Source organism: Nomascus leucogenys, chromosome 6 (genome assembly GCF_006542625.1).
Source record: "Nomascus leucogenys isolate Asia chromosome 6, Asia_NLE_v1, whole genome shotgun sequence".
Taxonomy (NCBI): domain Eukaryota; kingdom Metazoa; phylum Chordata; class Mammalia; order Primates; family Hylobatidae; genus Nomascus; species Nomascus leucogenys.
The window spans coordinates 31408010-31421916 of NC_044386.1; the positions used below are offsets into that span (position 1 = coordinate 31408010).

Here is a 13907-nt window from a genome sequence, read left to right on the forward strand (position 1 = left end):
TCACTGTGCAGTTCACTGAAAATGAACTAAAATATGCAATCAACTCATGACAGGCAAATTCAATATGCCCAACTCAGTCACCAACCCAAGGATGCTACCATTTGGAGGAAAAAATTTCTAATTTATGATTCTAATCTAAGAGGATATTTCTTCTGGCCTAAGGATGATTATAGGCTTCTCTTGTGGCCTAACCGTTCTCAACTGGCTTCATCTTCCCTGGTTGGATGCTCTGAGACGAGTAAGAGACAGGAGGACCAGAGGAAAATGCAGACCTTTTTCTTTGAGATATAAAATTTTAATTCCAAGGGATGTTAGCTACTGGGGATTTGGGAATTCAATTAGACTCCAAGAAACTCTTCTCATCAAATAAACAGACAAAACAAAGAATTAAAAACAAAAAACAAAACAAAGAGCAAGAATATTTTTCCCATGTAAAGAAAAAAATGTTCATCTTTACCTGTTCAGCATGATTTTTGTTTTTTGCTCCTTGCATTGCCAGCTCTGGATTTACATAACCATTTTTAACTTTCTCGATAGAACCATACTCGTACATTCCATCTGATGACAATGGAGGGTCCTGAGGGGTTTGCTGTGAGGGAATGCCCTTTGCAACATCTGTAAGTGGGGCTTCAGAGATACTGCACAGATGAACAATAAAACACAAAGTGAACACCAACGCAGAGAAGAAGAACATGACCTGGAATTCTGTACCCAACAGTCTTCCCAGTTCCAGATGGGCCCAGTCTATGGCACCCAAAAGGTAACCCAGGGCACCTCCAAAACCTGGAAAGCAAGAAAAGCTATGTTAGCATATCTAGCAAATTATCATTCATTTTCCTCATGCATAGACACTCCCCTTCAGTGGGAAAACTCCCTGAAGATAGCAGAGGCAGCCTGGATATGATTGTAAAAGCAATACAGCAAGAGGTTGAAAAACACAGAGCCAGGCAATGTGGGTTCAAGTTTTGGCTCTAGCATTTACTTGCTGTGACCTTGGGCTTCCTCACCCAGAACATGGAGGTAATAGTAAAAGAGTAACCTACTAGTAGGGTCATGATTTGAAAATACAAAATGTTCAGGATGGGGCCAGACACATAGCAAGGGCTTACTAAGTATTGCTACCATCAGAGATACTGTGACCTTTCCAAAGTGCATTCTCTAGACTGCTTTTGAACTTAAATTTCTGACCAGAAAAAGCCCAATTAAATTTCTGACCAGAAATTTTCTTAAATTTCTGACCAGAAAAAGAAAACCAATTTCTGGCAGCAATAAAATTAAATGACTTGTAGTTTCTCTATTATTAAGCTTCCTGGGATGACGTAAGCTTGCAAAGATCAAACACCCTCAAAAGCTGTCTTTCTTCCTCTGTTAGAAGCTCAAGGTACTTGTTCCCAGCTGATAGCTGGGAACAGGAAATAATGAGAACAAAAGTTTAAACATGAATTTTTAAAAATCCTATTATCATTTCACTGGACTCCAACCTGAGGTCTTTTTGGTGCTTGTTTTATCTGCTCAGGCTTAAACATAGTGTCACTTGAGGGATACTGAGGAAAGGCTCCTCAAAATCTATCCAACCCTAATTATCCGATATTTAAAATCCCATTATTAGTTATTCCTTTTTTAAGTTTCTGTTTTAAAATACACATATTCCTGGTATGGGCAAGAAATTACTCAGCACCAAAGTAGTAACTGTTCCTCAGATGTTCCTTCTGGTGCAGACATCAGTGACTTCTGATAAAGGTGAGTAGATAGCATGGTGGAGGAGGGCGCGGTGGACATATTATTAGCTACTATATTGCTCAGCTTATGATGTTGAGGGAATTAAAGAGTCGAGTGCCAGACACATCCTCTATATATGTCACAAACTTATGTAGGGCTGATCCTCTTGTCAAAATTCTTTAAACGTCAAACTCCCATCATGCCTACCAAGCACAATTTATCTAGCTGAACAGATCAGCTTTCATCTTTGTTTTTGATTTTTTTGTGTGTGTGCATGAGTGAAGTCTCTACTTTATTTCTCAGATAAGGACAATATCTTCGCAAGCTAGAGAATCAAGGAAGAAAATAGAACTAAAGGAGTTCCTCTCTAACCCTAAACATCTAAAGTTACATAAACCCTGACCTCAAGAACACAAACCTGAATGTCAAGTACCATGAATCCTAATTTATTCAAATTAGTGAGAGAGTAGACGATTTTGGTCACTTCATATTCTGGTTAGTTGCAATTTAACATAGAGACTATTTAAGGAGGACCAACAATCTAATTGGATTCCAAAAATAAAGCATCATTAGCATGTTCTGAATGGTGAAGTGTTTTAAGGCAGAATTATAAGAAATTGTGGCCAATGGGGCACAGTGAAGCAAGACATATAGTCTCTGGAAGCGAGAAATTTATGGTCTAGTTATATGTGATGAGCATATACATAAACAGATAAATGACAGATGATGGTTAAGTGCCCAGGATTTGAGAGAAAGAGAAGGTCCTGAAACAGCCACACTCTATGACTGATTCCGAAGAATATTCTGGGATTTGTGGTGCCTCTGGTTATCATTAGACAATGACTATTCAGTTGTGGAGATGCAGAAGGTATCAGAAGTCATGTGTCAAGCCAGGCAATTAACCAACAAGAATGTATTAAGTCTGCTCCCCAACCCGTTATGACAACCAAAAATATCTCTAGATATTGCCAAATATCTCTGAGGGAAGGAGGTTGAAAAGTGGCCCCTAGTTTTGAACCCCGACCTAAGTCAACCCTATGACAGACACACTCCTTTTTTGAAACTATCATTTGTAAACAGATCAAGGGTTTTCATATTGCCATTCAATTCTCTTATCACTTATGCCTCTATCTTTCAAATGTTTGTTCAACTGAGCATTACTGGTTGCCTCAGTTGGAAGAATGTAGAGCAGAAGACCCCTGCTCATTTGAAAGAATTGATATGTGAAATGAATCCTCCACTGTGCAATGGAATGGTAGTTTTACTTAATGGAAAAAAATATGAGGATATGCATATAATGATGGATTTATATTAGAGATTAATTTGGACAATTGAGTCCTGCAATTGGGGAGTTTCCTGATGCAGTTGCATGTCTACTGGTTTACTTTGGTTCAATAAACAAGTATCGAGCACTAAATATATGTAAATGACTCTACTAGCTTATAAACATAAAAAAGACACAGTTTCCCATTTTTTCCCCAGAAAGGTGGTTTCAAGTGGGAGAAGCAGATAATGGGGGAAGCTACTTTCAAAATAGTAATAAATGATAAGCTAGAACTCAGAGCTGAGTACTCAGAGTACAGAGGAGTTTCGAAGAGTTAATTATTGGTGCTAGTTAATGGTATCAAGGTGATGTCGATTATTAGTAAATCCGACAGGATTTCTCTTCATTAGCAATGAAAGTTATAAGAGTTCAATAGATCAATGAATTCAAAAATTTTGGAGGTAGAAGGGGATTTGAAGAATTAGATCAGAAAGCTATGAGCTTTAGCGATTCTGTGATGGAAGATCACACAGAGGGAAGAAGGGATTTGGAATCGTGCCTGATTTCCATTCCCATCTTTGTGCTTTCTAGTCACATGCTCTTGGGCACTTCTCTGAGAAACAAGGGTGGTGCTGCCTCCTCATTTGAATTTAGTGAAGATTAATGCAAATAATCCATGTCAAGCCCCAGCACATACCATGGCAGAACCAGACCCAAAAGTGAGCTCCCTGCTGACTTCCTGTAGTAACCCTAATTCCAAAGCCTCCCCTAGAAGCAGAAGATAGCTAATGCACTGAACTGGCTGAAGGCAGCCTGCGTGGAACTTGCTGAAAGCATTTATTCATTTTAGGCCCAGTGATTAGAACTAATGGATCATTCTGAGGGCTGAAACCTGGGCTTACCCCTGACCCTATTGTGGCATGTAGCAAGTATCAAGAAAGTAAAATATATCTCAAACTTGGAAAGTGTAAAAATTGCAACTGCTTGATTTTTAAAATATTCCTCTAGAGCAGCCTTCTTAAACTTTAATGTGCACGCAAATCATGTGGGCACCTTGTTAAAATGCGAGTTCTGATTCTGAAGGTCTAAGGTGGAGCCTGAGATTCTGCATTTCTTTCAAGCTCACCACTGACACCAATGCTGCTGGGCCAAGCATCACTCTTTTCAGTGGCCAGGTGACAGCAGTTTCCAACTAATTTCCTTTCTCGAGAAGTGGTACTTTGTTGTCACAGGATATTTGACCCACAATTCATAACTGATAAAGCACAGTATTTTCAGTCCTGTAAAATTAAGGTAGTTTGTAGATATGAATAGGGTTTTTGTAGCCTGGTAGGGAAATTACTCCAAAAATATTACAGAGGGGTTATACTTTTATTGTCTGGTAGAAGGTTAACCAGGTTCATATTTAGTCTAGCATTTTTTATTTTGCTAGACACACACACACACACACATTTCCTGCAAGAACCTGGGGGAAACTCTTCTTATATCTTCCCCATTGGTTCCTTTATTAATGTGTTAATTTAAAACCTTGACATAATCTATAACTTAGAGAATTATTAGCACTCTCTTATCTTAGGGAAGGGGGTAAAAAAAAAAAAACCGGAAAGACTGTCTTATTTGTCCCAAAGCTACTGTTTTGAAGTAGTTGTAGCTGCAAGTTACAATAGTACAACAGGACATGCCAGGAAAGCAAAGTGGGCCACTGGGGCAATTATCCTAACAGAATATTAAGACACTGGAAAAAATTATTTAAACTTTATCTATTTGCTGCCTCAGATATGATGAGGGCCGGTAGAGGGCTGTAGGAATTCATTAAAGGCCTTTCTTTTGCTTCTTCTGCTTAAGCCAAGGGTTTTATCTTCAAAGACAATCTCCCCAACAAAACCTAATTATGCTACGATAAAGGCTGATAGTTTTACCATTTTACCACCTCCCACATCTACATCCAGACTGTATTTACCTCTGCTGCCAAAATCAGCCTCTGTGAGGCCACTGGAATCAATCACCAGGCTATTGGGCAAGCCATAAGCCAGAGCGTTCGGAGGACATCTGCTGCCACATTAGATAACAAGCTTTTACAAAGAAGGGCCAGAAGTGGTCCAGCTGGCGCCTTCCTCACCAAGCCAGGCTGTGTTGTCAAACTCAGGAGAATAAATGGCTTTAGAAGACAGATGTCATATTTCATAACTAATGATGCAACTGAACAGTGGCCCATCCTGGAAGAAGTCCAAATATATAGAAATATGTAAAAAATTGTCTTTAGTCCACAACTATGATAGTTAAAATGGGAAACTGGGAAACTGTCAGTACCAAGGAATCTAAAGGACGAAAGGAAACTTAAGAGAGTCCATCTAAATCAAACTCTGCACCTACCATCTGCCTCTAATTGCCTGCAGGCATCAGGTGTGTGGCTTAGCAAGCTCAGCACCAGGGCTGACACGGCTCAAATCATGAGAGCTATGTGCTGTTTGCTACTTTACCTCTGAAGGAGGACAGACTAAAGAACGCCCATCTTCCTATGGGGTTCATGAGAAAGTCGTTCTGATTCTTTTCTACATGTTGAAAAAAATAGCAATGAAAGTGTCAGATTAGGTGCATGCTTCCTACCTATGCCCACCAGGTACATACTAAATCCTGGACAGTTAACATAAGTACCGGCTACTCTCTCTCTCTCTCTCTCTCTCTGTGTGTGTGTGTGTGTGTGTGTTTGTGTGTGTGTGTGTGTGTGGTGTCCTTGACCCATTTGTTTATCAATAGAAATTGTTGGAGTACCTATCTTCACCAGAAACTGTGCTAAACACTTGAGATACATCAACGAGCAAGACAGACATGACCTCTGCCCTCTTGGAGGCTGAGTACAGGAAAAGCAGTCAAAATGATACATGTGTTGTGTTCCCAGTGAAAACAAAAAAAAATTGAAACTAAAAAAATTTTTAAATTAAAATTAAAAATATGATGCACATGCTCTGGTCAAAGACCAGCTTGACCAGACAAGCTGATCTGATATTTCTTTAGGTTTACAAAGCAACTTTTCTCCTCAAAGATGCTGAGATAATATATTTAAAATATTGCTCACTGTTTCCATCCACCTACCTCTAATCCTGGCATCCCTTTCTCTCTTTGGCCCTTCCTTCACATTTAAGCTGGGCCAGGATGCCTCATCGCTTTGAGGACAGGATGTAACAGTAGAGAGCAGAGAAATAAGAATGGTTTGTCTTGCTTCTGAGTTCCAAAAGCCCCTAGGCTGCGAAGGCATAGAGAGTAGATTCATTAGAAAATGTGCTTTAAGAACCAGGCTTCCCAGGCTAGACAGAGCATTCATGATGGGTGCACACATATTGGTAAATCCCTTAGGCAGTGATGGTCTTGCTGCCTGCTTGATGGGCCTAGCTAGAGTTGGAGGGTGGGAGGAGAGGAGCAGAGTCTCCCCTGGAAGGCTTGGGAGATCCAAGAGCAGAGAAGATAGGTGCCTCATTTCCTGGTCAGACCCCATGGAGGCAGTAAGAACCTCAGGAAGAAAAGGCTGTGCAGGAAGTCAGGCATTAATTGGCCTCGTTCTGGAGCCACTTATGGCTGTCTTGAGCTTTCTTAAAGTTTACAGAACTAGTATTTCCAGTTCTAAGTTGTAATGGCTCAGCACACTGTGAAGTATTTTGCAAAATGCTTTAACTCCTCCTAGTGGTGACCAGGGAGCACAGAGCACAAATGCTAGAATGAAAAAGCTCCGGACTAGAAGTCATCAGCTGAGTTAGCCCCTGTGAGCCACTGCAAACCTTCTCGGTCCCCACCTGCCTCCCTTGCTCCAGCAGCTGCTGCAGTGACCAAATCTAAGCCAGCTCTGGCCAGCTTTGCACTGGACAGGTGCATCTGGATGGTGCCTAACCTGAGGGAAGACAGAAAGAGCTGGGGTTCAGGGCTTACAAAACGCATGGTACCACCCTTAGTCAGTCAGTACAGACTGGATTAATCTTCCCTCATTCATCCCCTACATGGAGAGTTCTTTGGTGCCCTTCCTAAGCCTCCTCAGAGCCAGCTCTGTAATGCTTATTGTTTGGCCTGTTCCTCTCCACCACTTCCTTACTCTTGCTCTCTAGAATCCCTTCCCAAATAAACTATCTGTATACAGACCTCTGGGGTTCAACTTTTAGAGGAATCCAGACTAACTCATGAACCACATCTTTGGTTAGCTGGTTGGCTGGCTGGCTTGTTGGTTGGTTGGTTGGTTGGTTTTGCCCCTAGTCTACCACTAACCAGCTGTGTGATCTTGGGTTAGCCACTTTACCTCTCAACAACACAGCTTAATTATTAACAAAATTAGGATGTTAAATCCGAATATCCATCTCACCAATATTTTTTGAGCACCTGTCATATTCCAAGCACTATTCAAGATAGTGGTGGTCAATGAACAGGAAACACAATGTTCTTGTACTTGAGGAGCTTATATGATGGTTAGAGAGACAGACAATAAACAATAAACAAATAGCGCTTCTCATCATGGTGGACCCTAGAGATAAGATATTTCAGGACTACAGCAAGAAGCTGCCAGAGTGCATGGAGATGGGCGGCCATCTTAAGGAGCTAAGGGAACAATTCAAAGAATTTACCAAGCCGTATGAAAAGTCTGAAAATGATCTGAAGGCCCTAAAAAGTGTTGGGCAGTTTGTGAGTAATATGCTTAAACAATTAACTGAAGAAAAATTCATTGTTAAAGCTGCAGATGGACCAAGATATGTTGGGAGTTGTCATCGACAGCTTCACAAAAGTATCTGAAGCCAGAAACAAGAGTTGCTTTGGATAGGGCTACACTAACTATCAGGAGATATTTACCAAGAGAGGTGGAGCCATTGATTTATAACATGTCTCATGAGGATCCTGGGATGTTTCTTATTCTGAGATTGGAGGGCTATCAGAATAGATGCGGGCATTGAGGGGTTACCACTTACAAACCCAGTTATTCCAGTGTGTAGGAATAATACCTCCAAAAGGCTGTTTGTTACGTGGACCACCATAAACAGGAAAAACACTCTTGGCATACAAGCTATTGCTGGCCAGCTGGACTGCAACTTTTTTCCTTTTTTTTTTTTTTGTTTTGTTTTTTTGGAGACAGGGTCTCACTCTATTGTCCAGGCTGGAGTGCAGTACTGCGATCTTGGCTCACTGCAACCTCCATCTCCCAGGCTCAAGTGATCCTCCCACCTCAGCCTCTGGAGTGGCTCAGACCACAGGCATGCACCACCATGCCCAACTAATTTTTAATTAATTAATTAATTAATTTTTATTTTTTATTTTGAGATGGAGTCTCATATGTTGCCCAGAATGGAGTGCAGTGGCATAATCTTGGTTCGCTGTAACCTCCACCTTCTGGGTTCAAGCAATTCTCCTGCCTCAGCCTTCTGAGTAGCTGGGATTACAGGCATGCAACCCCATGCCTGGCTAATTTTTGTGTTTTTAGTACAGACGGGATTTCACCACGTTGGCCAGGCTGGTCTCAAACTCCTGACCTCAGGTAATCCACCCACCTTGGCCCCCCAAAGTACTGGGATTACAGGTGAGAGCTACCACACCCAGTTATCCAGCTAATTTTTGTATCTTCTGTAGAGATGGGGTTTCACCATGGTGCCCAGGTCCACCTGCCTTGTCCTCCCACAGTGTTGGGATTACAGGTGTGAGCCACCACACCTGGCAAGGACTGCAATTTCTTAAAGGTTGTATCTAGTTCTATTGTAGACAAGTACATTGGTGAAAGGGCTCATTGGATCAGAGAAATGTTTAATTATGTCAGGGACCATCCACCATGCATCATTTTTATGGATGAATTAGATGCTATTGATGGTTGTTGGTTTTCCAAGGGTACTTCAGCTGACAGATTTGGAGAACTTTAATGGAGTTACTGAATCAAATGGATGGATTTGATACTCTGCTCAGAGTTAAAATACAACAGACCAAATACACTGGATCTTGCTTTGCTGCATCCAGGAAGATTAGATAGAAAAAAAAATACATATTGATTTGCCAAATGAACAAGCAAGATTAGACACATTGAAAATCCATGCAAGTCCCATTACAAAGTATGGTGAAATTGATTATGGAGTAATTGTGAAGTTTTCAGATGACTTTAGTGGAGGAGACCTGAGAAATGCTTGTACTGAAGCAGGTATGTTTGCAATTCATGCTGATCATGGTTTTGCAAAACAGGAAGGTGTCATGAAAGATGAGAAAGTGGCTGATTCTAAGACCCCAGAGCTTAAATCGGTCTATAAACCTGTGTAATTTACTTTTTGATGGCTATATAAAAGACACTGGCTTAATGTGAAAATGAAGTTAAAGAAAATACTATATGTATTGCCAATGATCTCATTAAAAGTGTACGAATAAAAATATGAGAAACATCGTACAAATTAGTGTAATAATTCAGTAATCCAACTTTTAGGATTGATATGGAAGTTTGTACGTTTGCTAATATCGCATTTATTGCAGCAGAAGTTACAAAACAAGAATGTGTTGAAGCTTTTCATATTTGCCAGGTGAGCATTTTGTACCGGTGGCTCACGCTTGTAATCCTAGCACTTTGGGAGGCCGAGGCGGGCGGATCACGAGGTCAGGACATCGAGACCACGGTGAAACCCCGTCTCTACTAAAAAATACAAAAAATTAGCCGGGCGTGGTGGCGGGTGCCTGTAGTCCCAGCTACTTGGAGAGGCTGAGGCAGGAGAATGGCGTGAACCCGGGAGGCGGAGCTTGCAGTGAGCCGAGATTGCGCCGCTGCACTCCAGCCTGGGCGACAGAGCGAGACTCCGTCTCAAAAAAAAATAAAAAATAAAAAAAAACATTGAAAATTGTTTGAGGTAGTAGGATAAGAAAGCATTTTAGTGACTTATATCATTTGTTTTCCTCATTCTGAAAAGTTGAATAAAATCTGTTTGATTCAGACCTACAGAAATAAATAAGTGAAAAAATAATACAGTGTCAGGTAATGATGGGTACCTCTGTGATGGGAGTCAGGGCTGGGGGTGTGCGTTTGTGATCAGAGTAACAAAGCAAGAAGGCCAAAAGCCAGTTGCCAATTGGTACCTGGGAAAGCACTTTCGAGCAGAGGAAACAGGGAGGACAAAGTCCCCCAGATTCCCACTTCTCTAATCTGACTTTGAGATTCTTTGAGAGTTGTGTTGATCCCATTTGAATGGAAAAGAGATGGTAATTTGGAGACTCAATCACCCTAAATTGCCTAAATCACCCTTATTATCCACAAGCTGAAATCCCTGTATCCTTGGTTTCTGCCCTAGCCACATCCTTTCCAAGCTGCCTAAATGAGGAAATGTAGAAGTCCACCATGGGTGGAACTTCAAAGGTTTTGTTTGATGGAACAAAACCACTCATCTAAAGATGATTCATAAAAGAAAAAAGGTTAAAACAGTCTCAGACATGAAGTGGCTCCTTTCCACTGTGTAAACAGTTTAGTCAAAGAGTCTCTTGTTTCAATTTCATTTTTAAGACTCTTTTCTCAGCCCTTAATTATTTGCTGTTTAGAGCATTTGTTGCATGTTCGCATTTTTTGTGCATACTTTGAAGTATTAAAAAACAAAAGTTAAAAGAAATTGATATCTGACAAGTTACCCATTCTTCTTCCAAGGATGTAGTGGGGCAAGTTTCTTACTGAGTCATTACAAATAAAATGTTTGCAGGCGTAGTGGGGATAGCAGAAATCAAGTAAATATCAACATTTGGCGTTTCACCTCTTTGGGTTAGATGAAATCCTTTAGATGGTTCATTGTGCTGCGCCTGTGACCCTTGCAAGGTGGTTATTAACTAACGTGGTGTAGAGATTTGCAAGCCTGTGAAGGAACGAAAGCTCAGAAGTGCTGAGGCTACTCTGCAGTGAATAGGAGGAACCAGGAGCTGAACAGGGCTGGCCTTTCCTGTCATGCCTGATCCCAGCCTCCCACCAAGCAAGACAGCCCACTGCTAAGAACAGCAAAGTCTTGGGTTCAAGTAGCAGAAATACGCTTGGTTAGACTCCCTGGGCACAAAAGAATTTCCAGTCTTCCCTGGTGAGTACCACTCTGTTAGCTCACTGGGTTCCACAGCCTCAGGTGCACCCAGCAGTGAAGGATCTGTGTGGTGAGAAGATGCGGGTGGACCCACCAAACCTACCATGGCTACCACATATGCCAGGGATGGAGGAGGATAGAGTTGCCTTTAAATATAAAAGACAGAAGCTAGAGGAATTAAATGTCTCCCTAGGAGCCAGTACAGTCTTTTCTCTAGAAAAACCCAAAAAATATCAGAAATATGCTGGGAAATATTTTGGTAATGAATGCTTGGATGCTTGCTTATGAAGCACTTGGAAATGCTGGGCCAGAACCACAGCAGTGAAACAAACAAAAAGAATTTCAATTTACTGGGATGATTGGATTCCTTGGGTGAATAATATTTTGCTGTTGATGAAAAATCAAAATGGGCCCTGACACTGAACATGCCTTTGCCAGAAAATGTTTGTTTCAAGTGGAATGCTGTAGTTATCTCTTTGCCAAGGGCATGTAAATTCAGAAAGTTTGGCATGTATGCAAAGACAGGGCAGAGGGACAAGGCCCTGCTTGTTATTTTCACTCATCTTTTAATGCAGTTTTTCATTCAGTGAGGATACCACAGTGGGGTCACATATCCCACATTTAACTCACCAGAATTCAACTATTCACACTTTGAACACAGAGAGAAAAAGAGAGATTGCAAGAAAGACAAGAGTAACATTTAAAATAGCATGGGTAATTCTATTAATTTCAGGAGTAAGCATTAAAGGAGAGACAAATCCGCATATATATATATGTGTGTGTGTGTGTGCAGGTTTGTACACAAAAAACAAAGCATATTTTATTTTATGACTAATCTGAGAGATATTTACGAATAATGTCAATTGTCATTGTCACTGAGTCGGGGACTTTAGAATCTAAGCCTTAAACAAAGTGAGAGACTCCACTGCACTGTCCTACAAGAGGAAGATGTTTTAAGTTGTTTTTGTAGTCGGGGAAAGAAGTTGCTTTGAGCCATCCACACAACCTCAGCCGCTCCCATATGACCAAAGACATTCACTGGAGACAGTTGGCTGAGGTTCGGGGTTCAGTGCTAGTCATGAGACAAAGAAAAGTAATTAAATGAGCATATTTGTCTAATTGATGCAATTTGTCATGTCATGTAAAACCATGAATTATAAACAGGGTTATGTAACCCTCGGGTCTCCTTTTACACAACTAACATGTTTAAGTGCCTGCTAACAGCAAGGCAATGAATTAGAAGCCATGGGGAATTTGCAGGTAAACCCTCATGGGAGAGTTTACGAATCTTGTAGGAGGAGTAGATAAATACCTTGTAAATTACAATACAGGGGAGAAAGTGAACAAATGTGCAGACCAGGTAAAACTGTGAGCAGGCATGTATATCACTCCAAAATATAATTATCCTTTAATTATTTATTCATATATGGGACTTTAAAAGCTCTGATTCGTTTTCTTATAATAGTCTTGGTCTTTAATTATTCTTATTAAGCTAACGTTCAACTGTGTTTGCATTTTCTGTGATAGCTACCAGCTTTGACTATTCAATAGTAATTACTCCTTCCTTCTTGCTAATAGAACCCCAATGTTGTTTAGGGAGATGTATGACCAACTCCTAGCAAAACCCTCACTTTTCAACCTCCTTAGGCCACTGAATGCGCACACAACCCAATTCTGCCTAATGAGAAACAAGCAGAACTCTGGGGGAGAGGAGGTTTCTAGGGCAGATTTGCTTTCTTCATTTAAAGAGCGAATGTAGGCTCTTTCTCCCTCCCCCTTCCCCCTTCCTTCTCCCTGACCCTCCTCTCCCCTCCTTTTGTCTTGAAACCAACAAGAGCTATGGACCCATAGCAATTGTCTTGTATCCAGGAGGCAACATATCCATAAAGCTGCCAAGGAAACATGAAATTGTTGGCTCTGACATCTAGCAGCTGACTAAGAGCCAGCAGACACCTACTCCCAGACATTTTGTTACATAAGAAAAATAAACCTCTGCCTTTAAGCCACTGTTTTGTGGCTTTAGTGACTTGCAACCAACCCCTTCCTAATCACTCTATTCCCTAAGCATATACCAAGTGCTGATAGGGAAGGGGCCAAGAACACGGGGAAGGGCTGAAGGAAATAGCCTGGATTTTTGGGTGGCAGTACCAGTCCCCCAAAAGGATCATTAAAGTGCATATAACATTGTCTCTCATTCACACATCCCTTATCCTCTCACTCATTCACACATACGTTACCTCTGGATAGTCCCCTTCCCTCAAGAAGTTTATGGTGTAATGAGTGTGATTAGAAGTGTATTTAGGGCTGGGCGCGGTGGCTCACGCTTGTAATCCCAGCACTTTGGGAGGCCGAGGCGGGCGGATCACGAGGTCAGGAGATCGAGACCACGGTGAAACCCCGTCTCTACTAAAAATACAAAAAATTAGCCGGACGTGGTGGCGGGCGCCTGTAGTCCCAGCTACTCGGAGAGGCTGAGGCAGGAGAATGGCGTGAACCCGGGAGGCGGAGCTTGCAGTGAGCCGAGATTGAGCCACTGCACTCCAGCCTGGGCGACAGAGCAAGACTCCGTCTCAAAAAAAAAAAAAAAAAAAAGAAGTGTATTTAAATAACTAACATGGAAGGTGGAAAATGGCAAAGGCCAAGAAAGAGACTATAAGAAAGTAGCCCTTTGGGGCTGGGCTGTTTATTTCAGCTGGGAGGTGGTAAAATGTTTTCCTCAGGGTGTGAGCCAAATTTCCCTTTGCCACCAACTGCCCCTCTCTCCAAGGATGGGGTGGAGGTTGAAGGGGTGAGGAGGGTGGGGGAGATTTTCTTCCCCTTCCTGCAGGACAGGGGTAGAAGGAATTTAGAAAATCTGAAAGGGAGCATTCTGCATG

The 13907-nt window shown here is 41.5% G+C and overlaps 1 protein-coding gene and 1 pseudogene across 2 annotated transcripts in view; one reads left to right on the forward strand and one right to left on the reverse strand.

Annotated features, from left to right (window-relative positions):
- The window catches only part of SLC45A2 (solute carrier family 45 member 2), a 39370-nt gene that overhangs the window by 17468 nt on the left and 7995 nt on the right, over positions 1-13907 (reverse strand). The window contains exon 3 of one of the 2 annotated variants that reach the window (XM_003274926.4): positions 458-783. The exons of the other annotated variant lie outside the window; for it this stretch is intronic. Coding sequence (XP_003274974.1) covers positions 458-783 — 326 coding nt within the window. The remainder of the gene's footprint in view (positions 1-457; positions 784-13907) is intronic. 2 annotated transcript variants of the gene reach the window in all.
- Positions 7475-9253, forward strand: LOC115835443 (annotated as a pseudogene).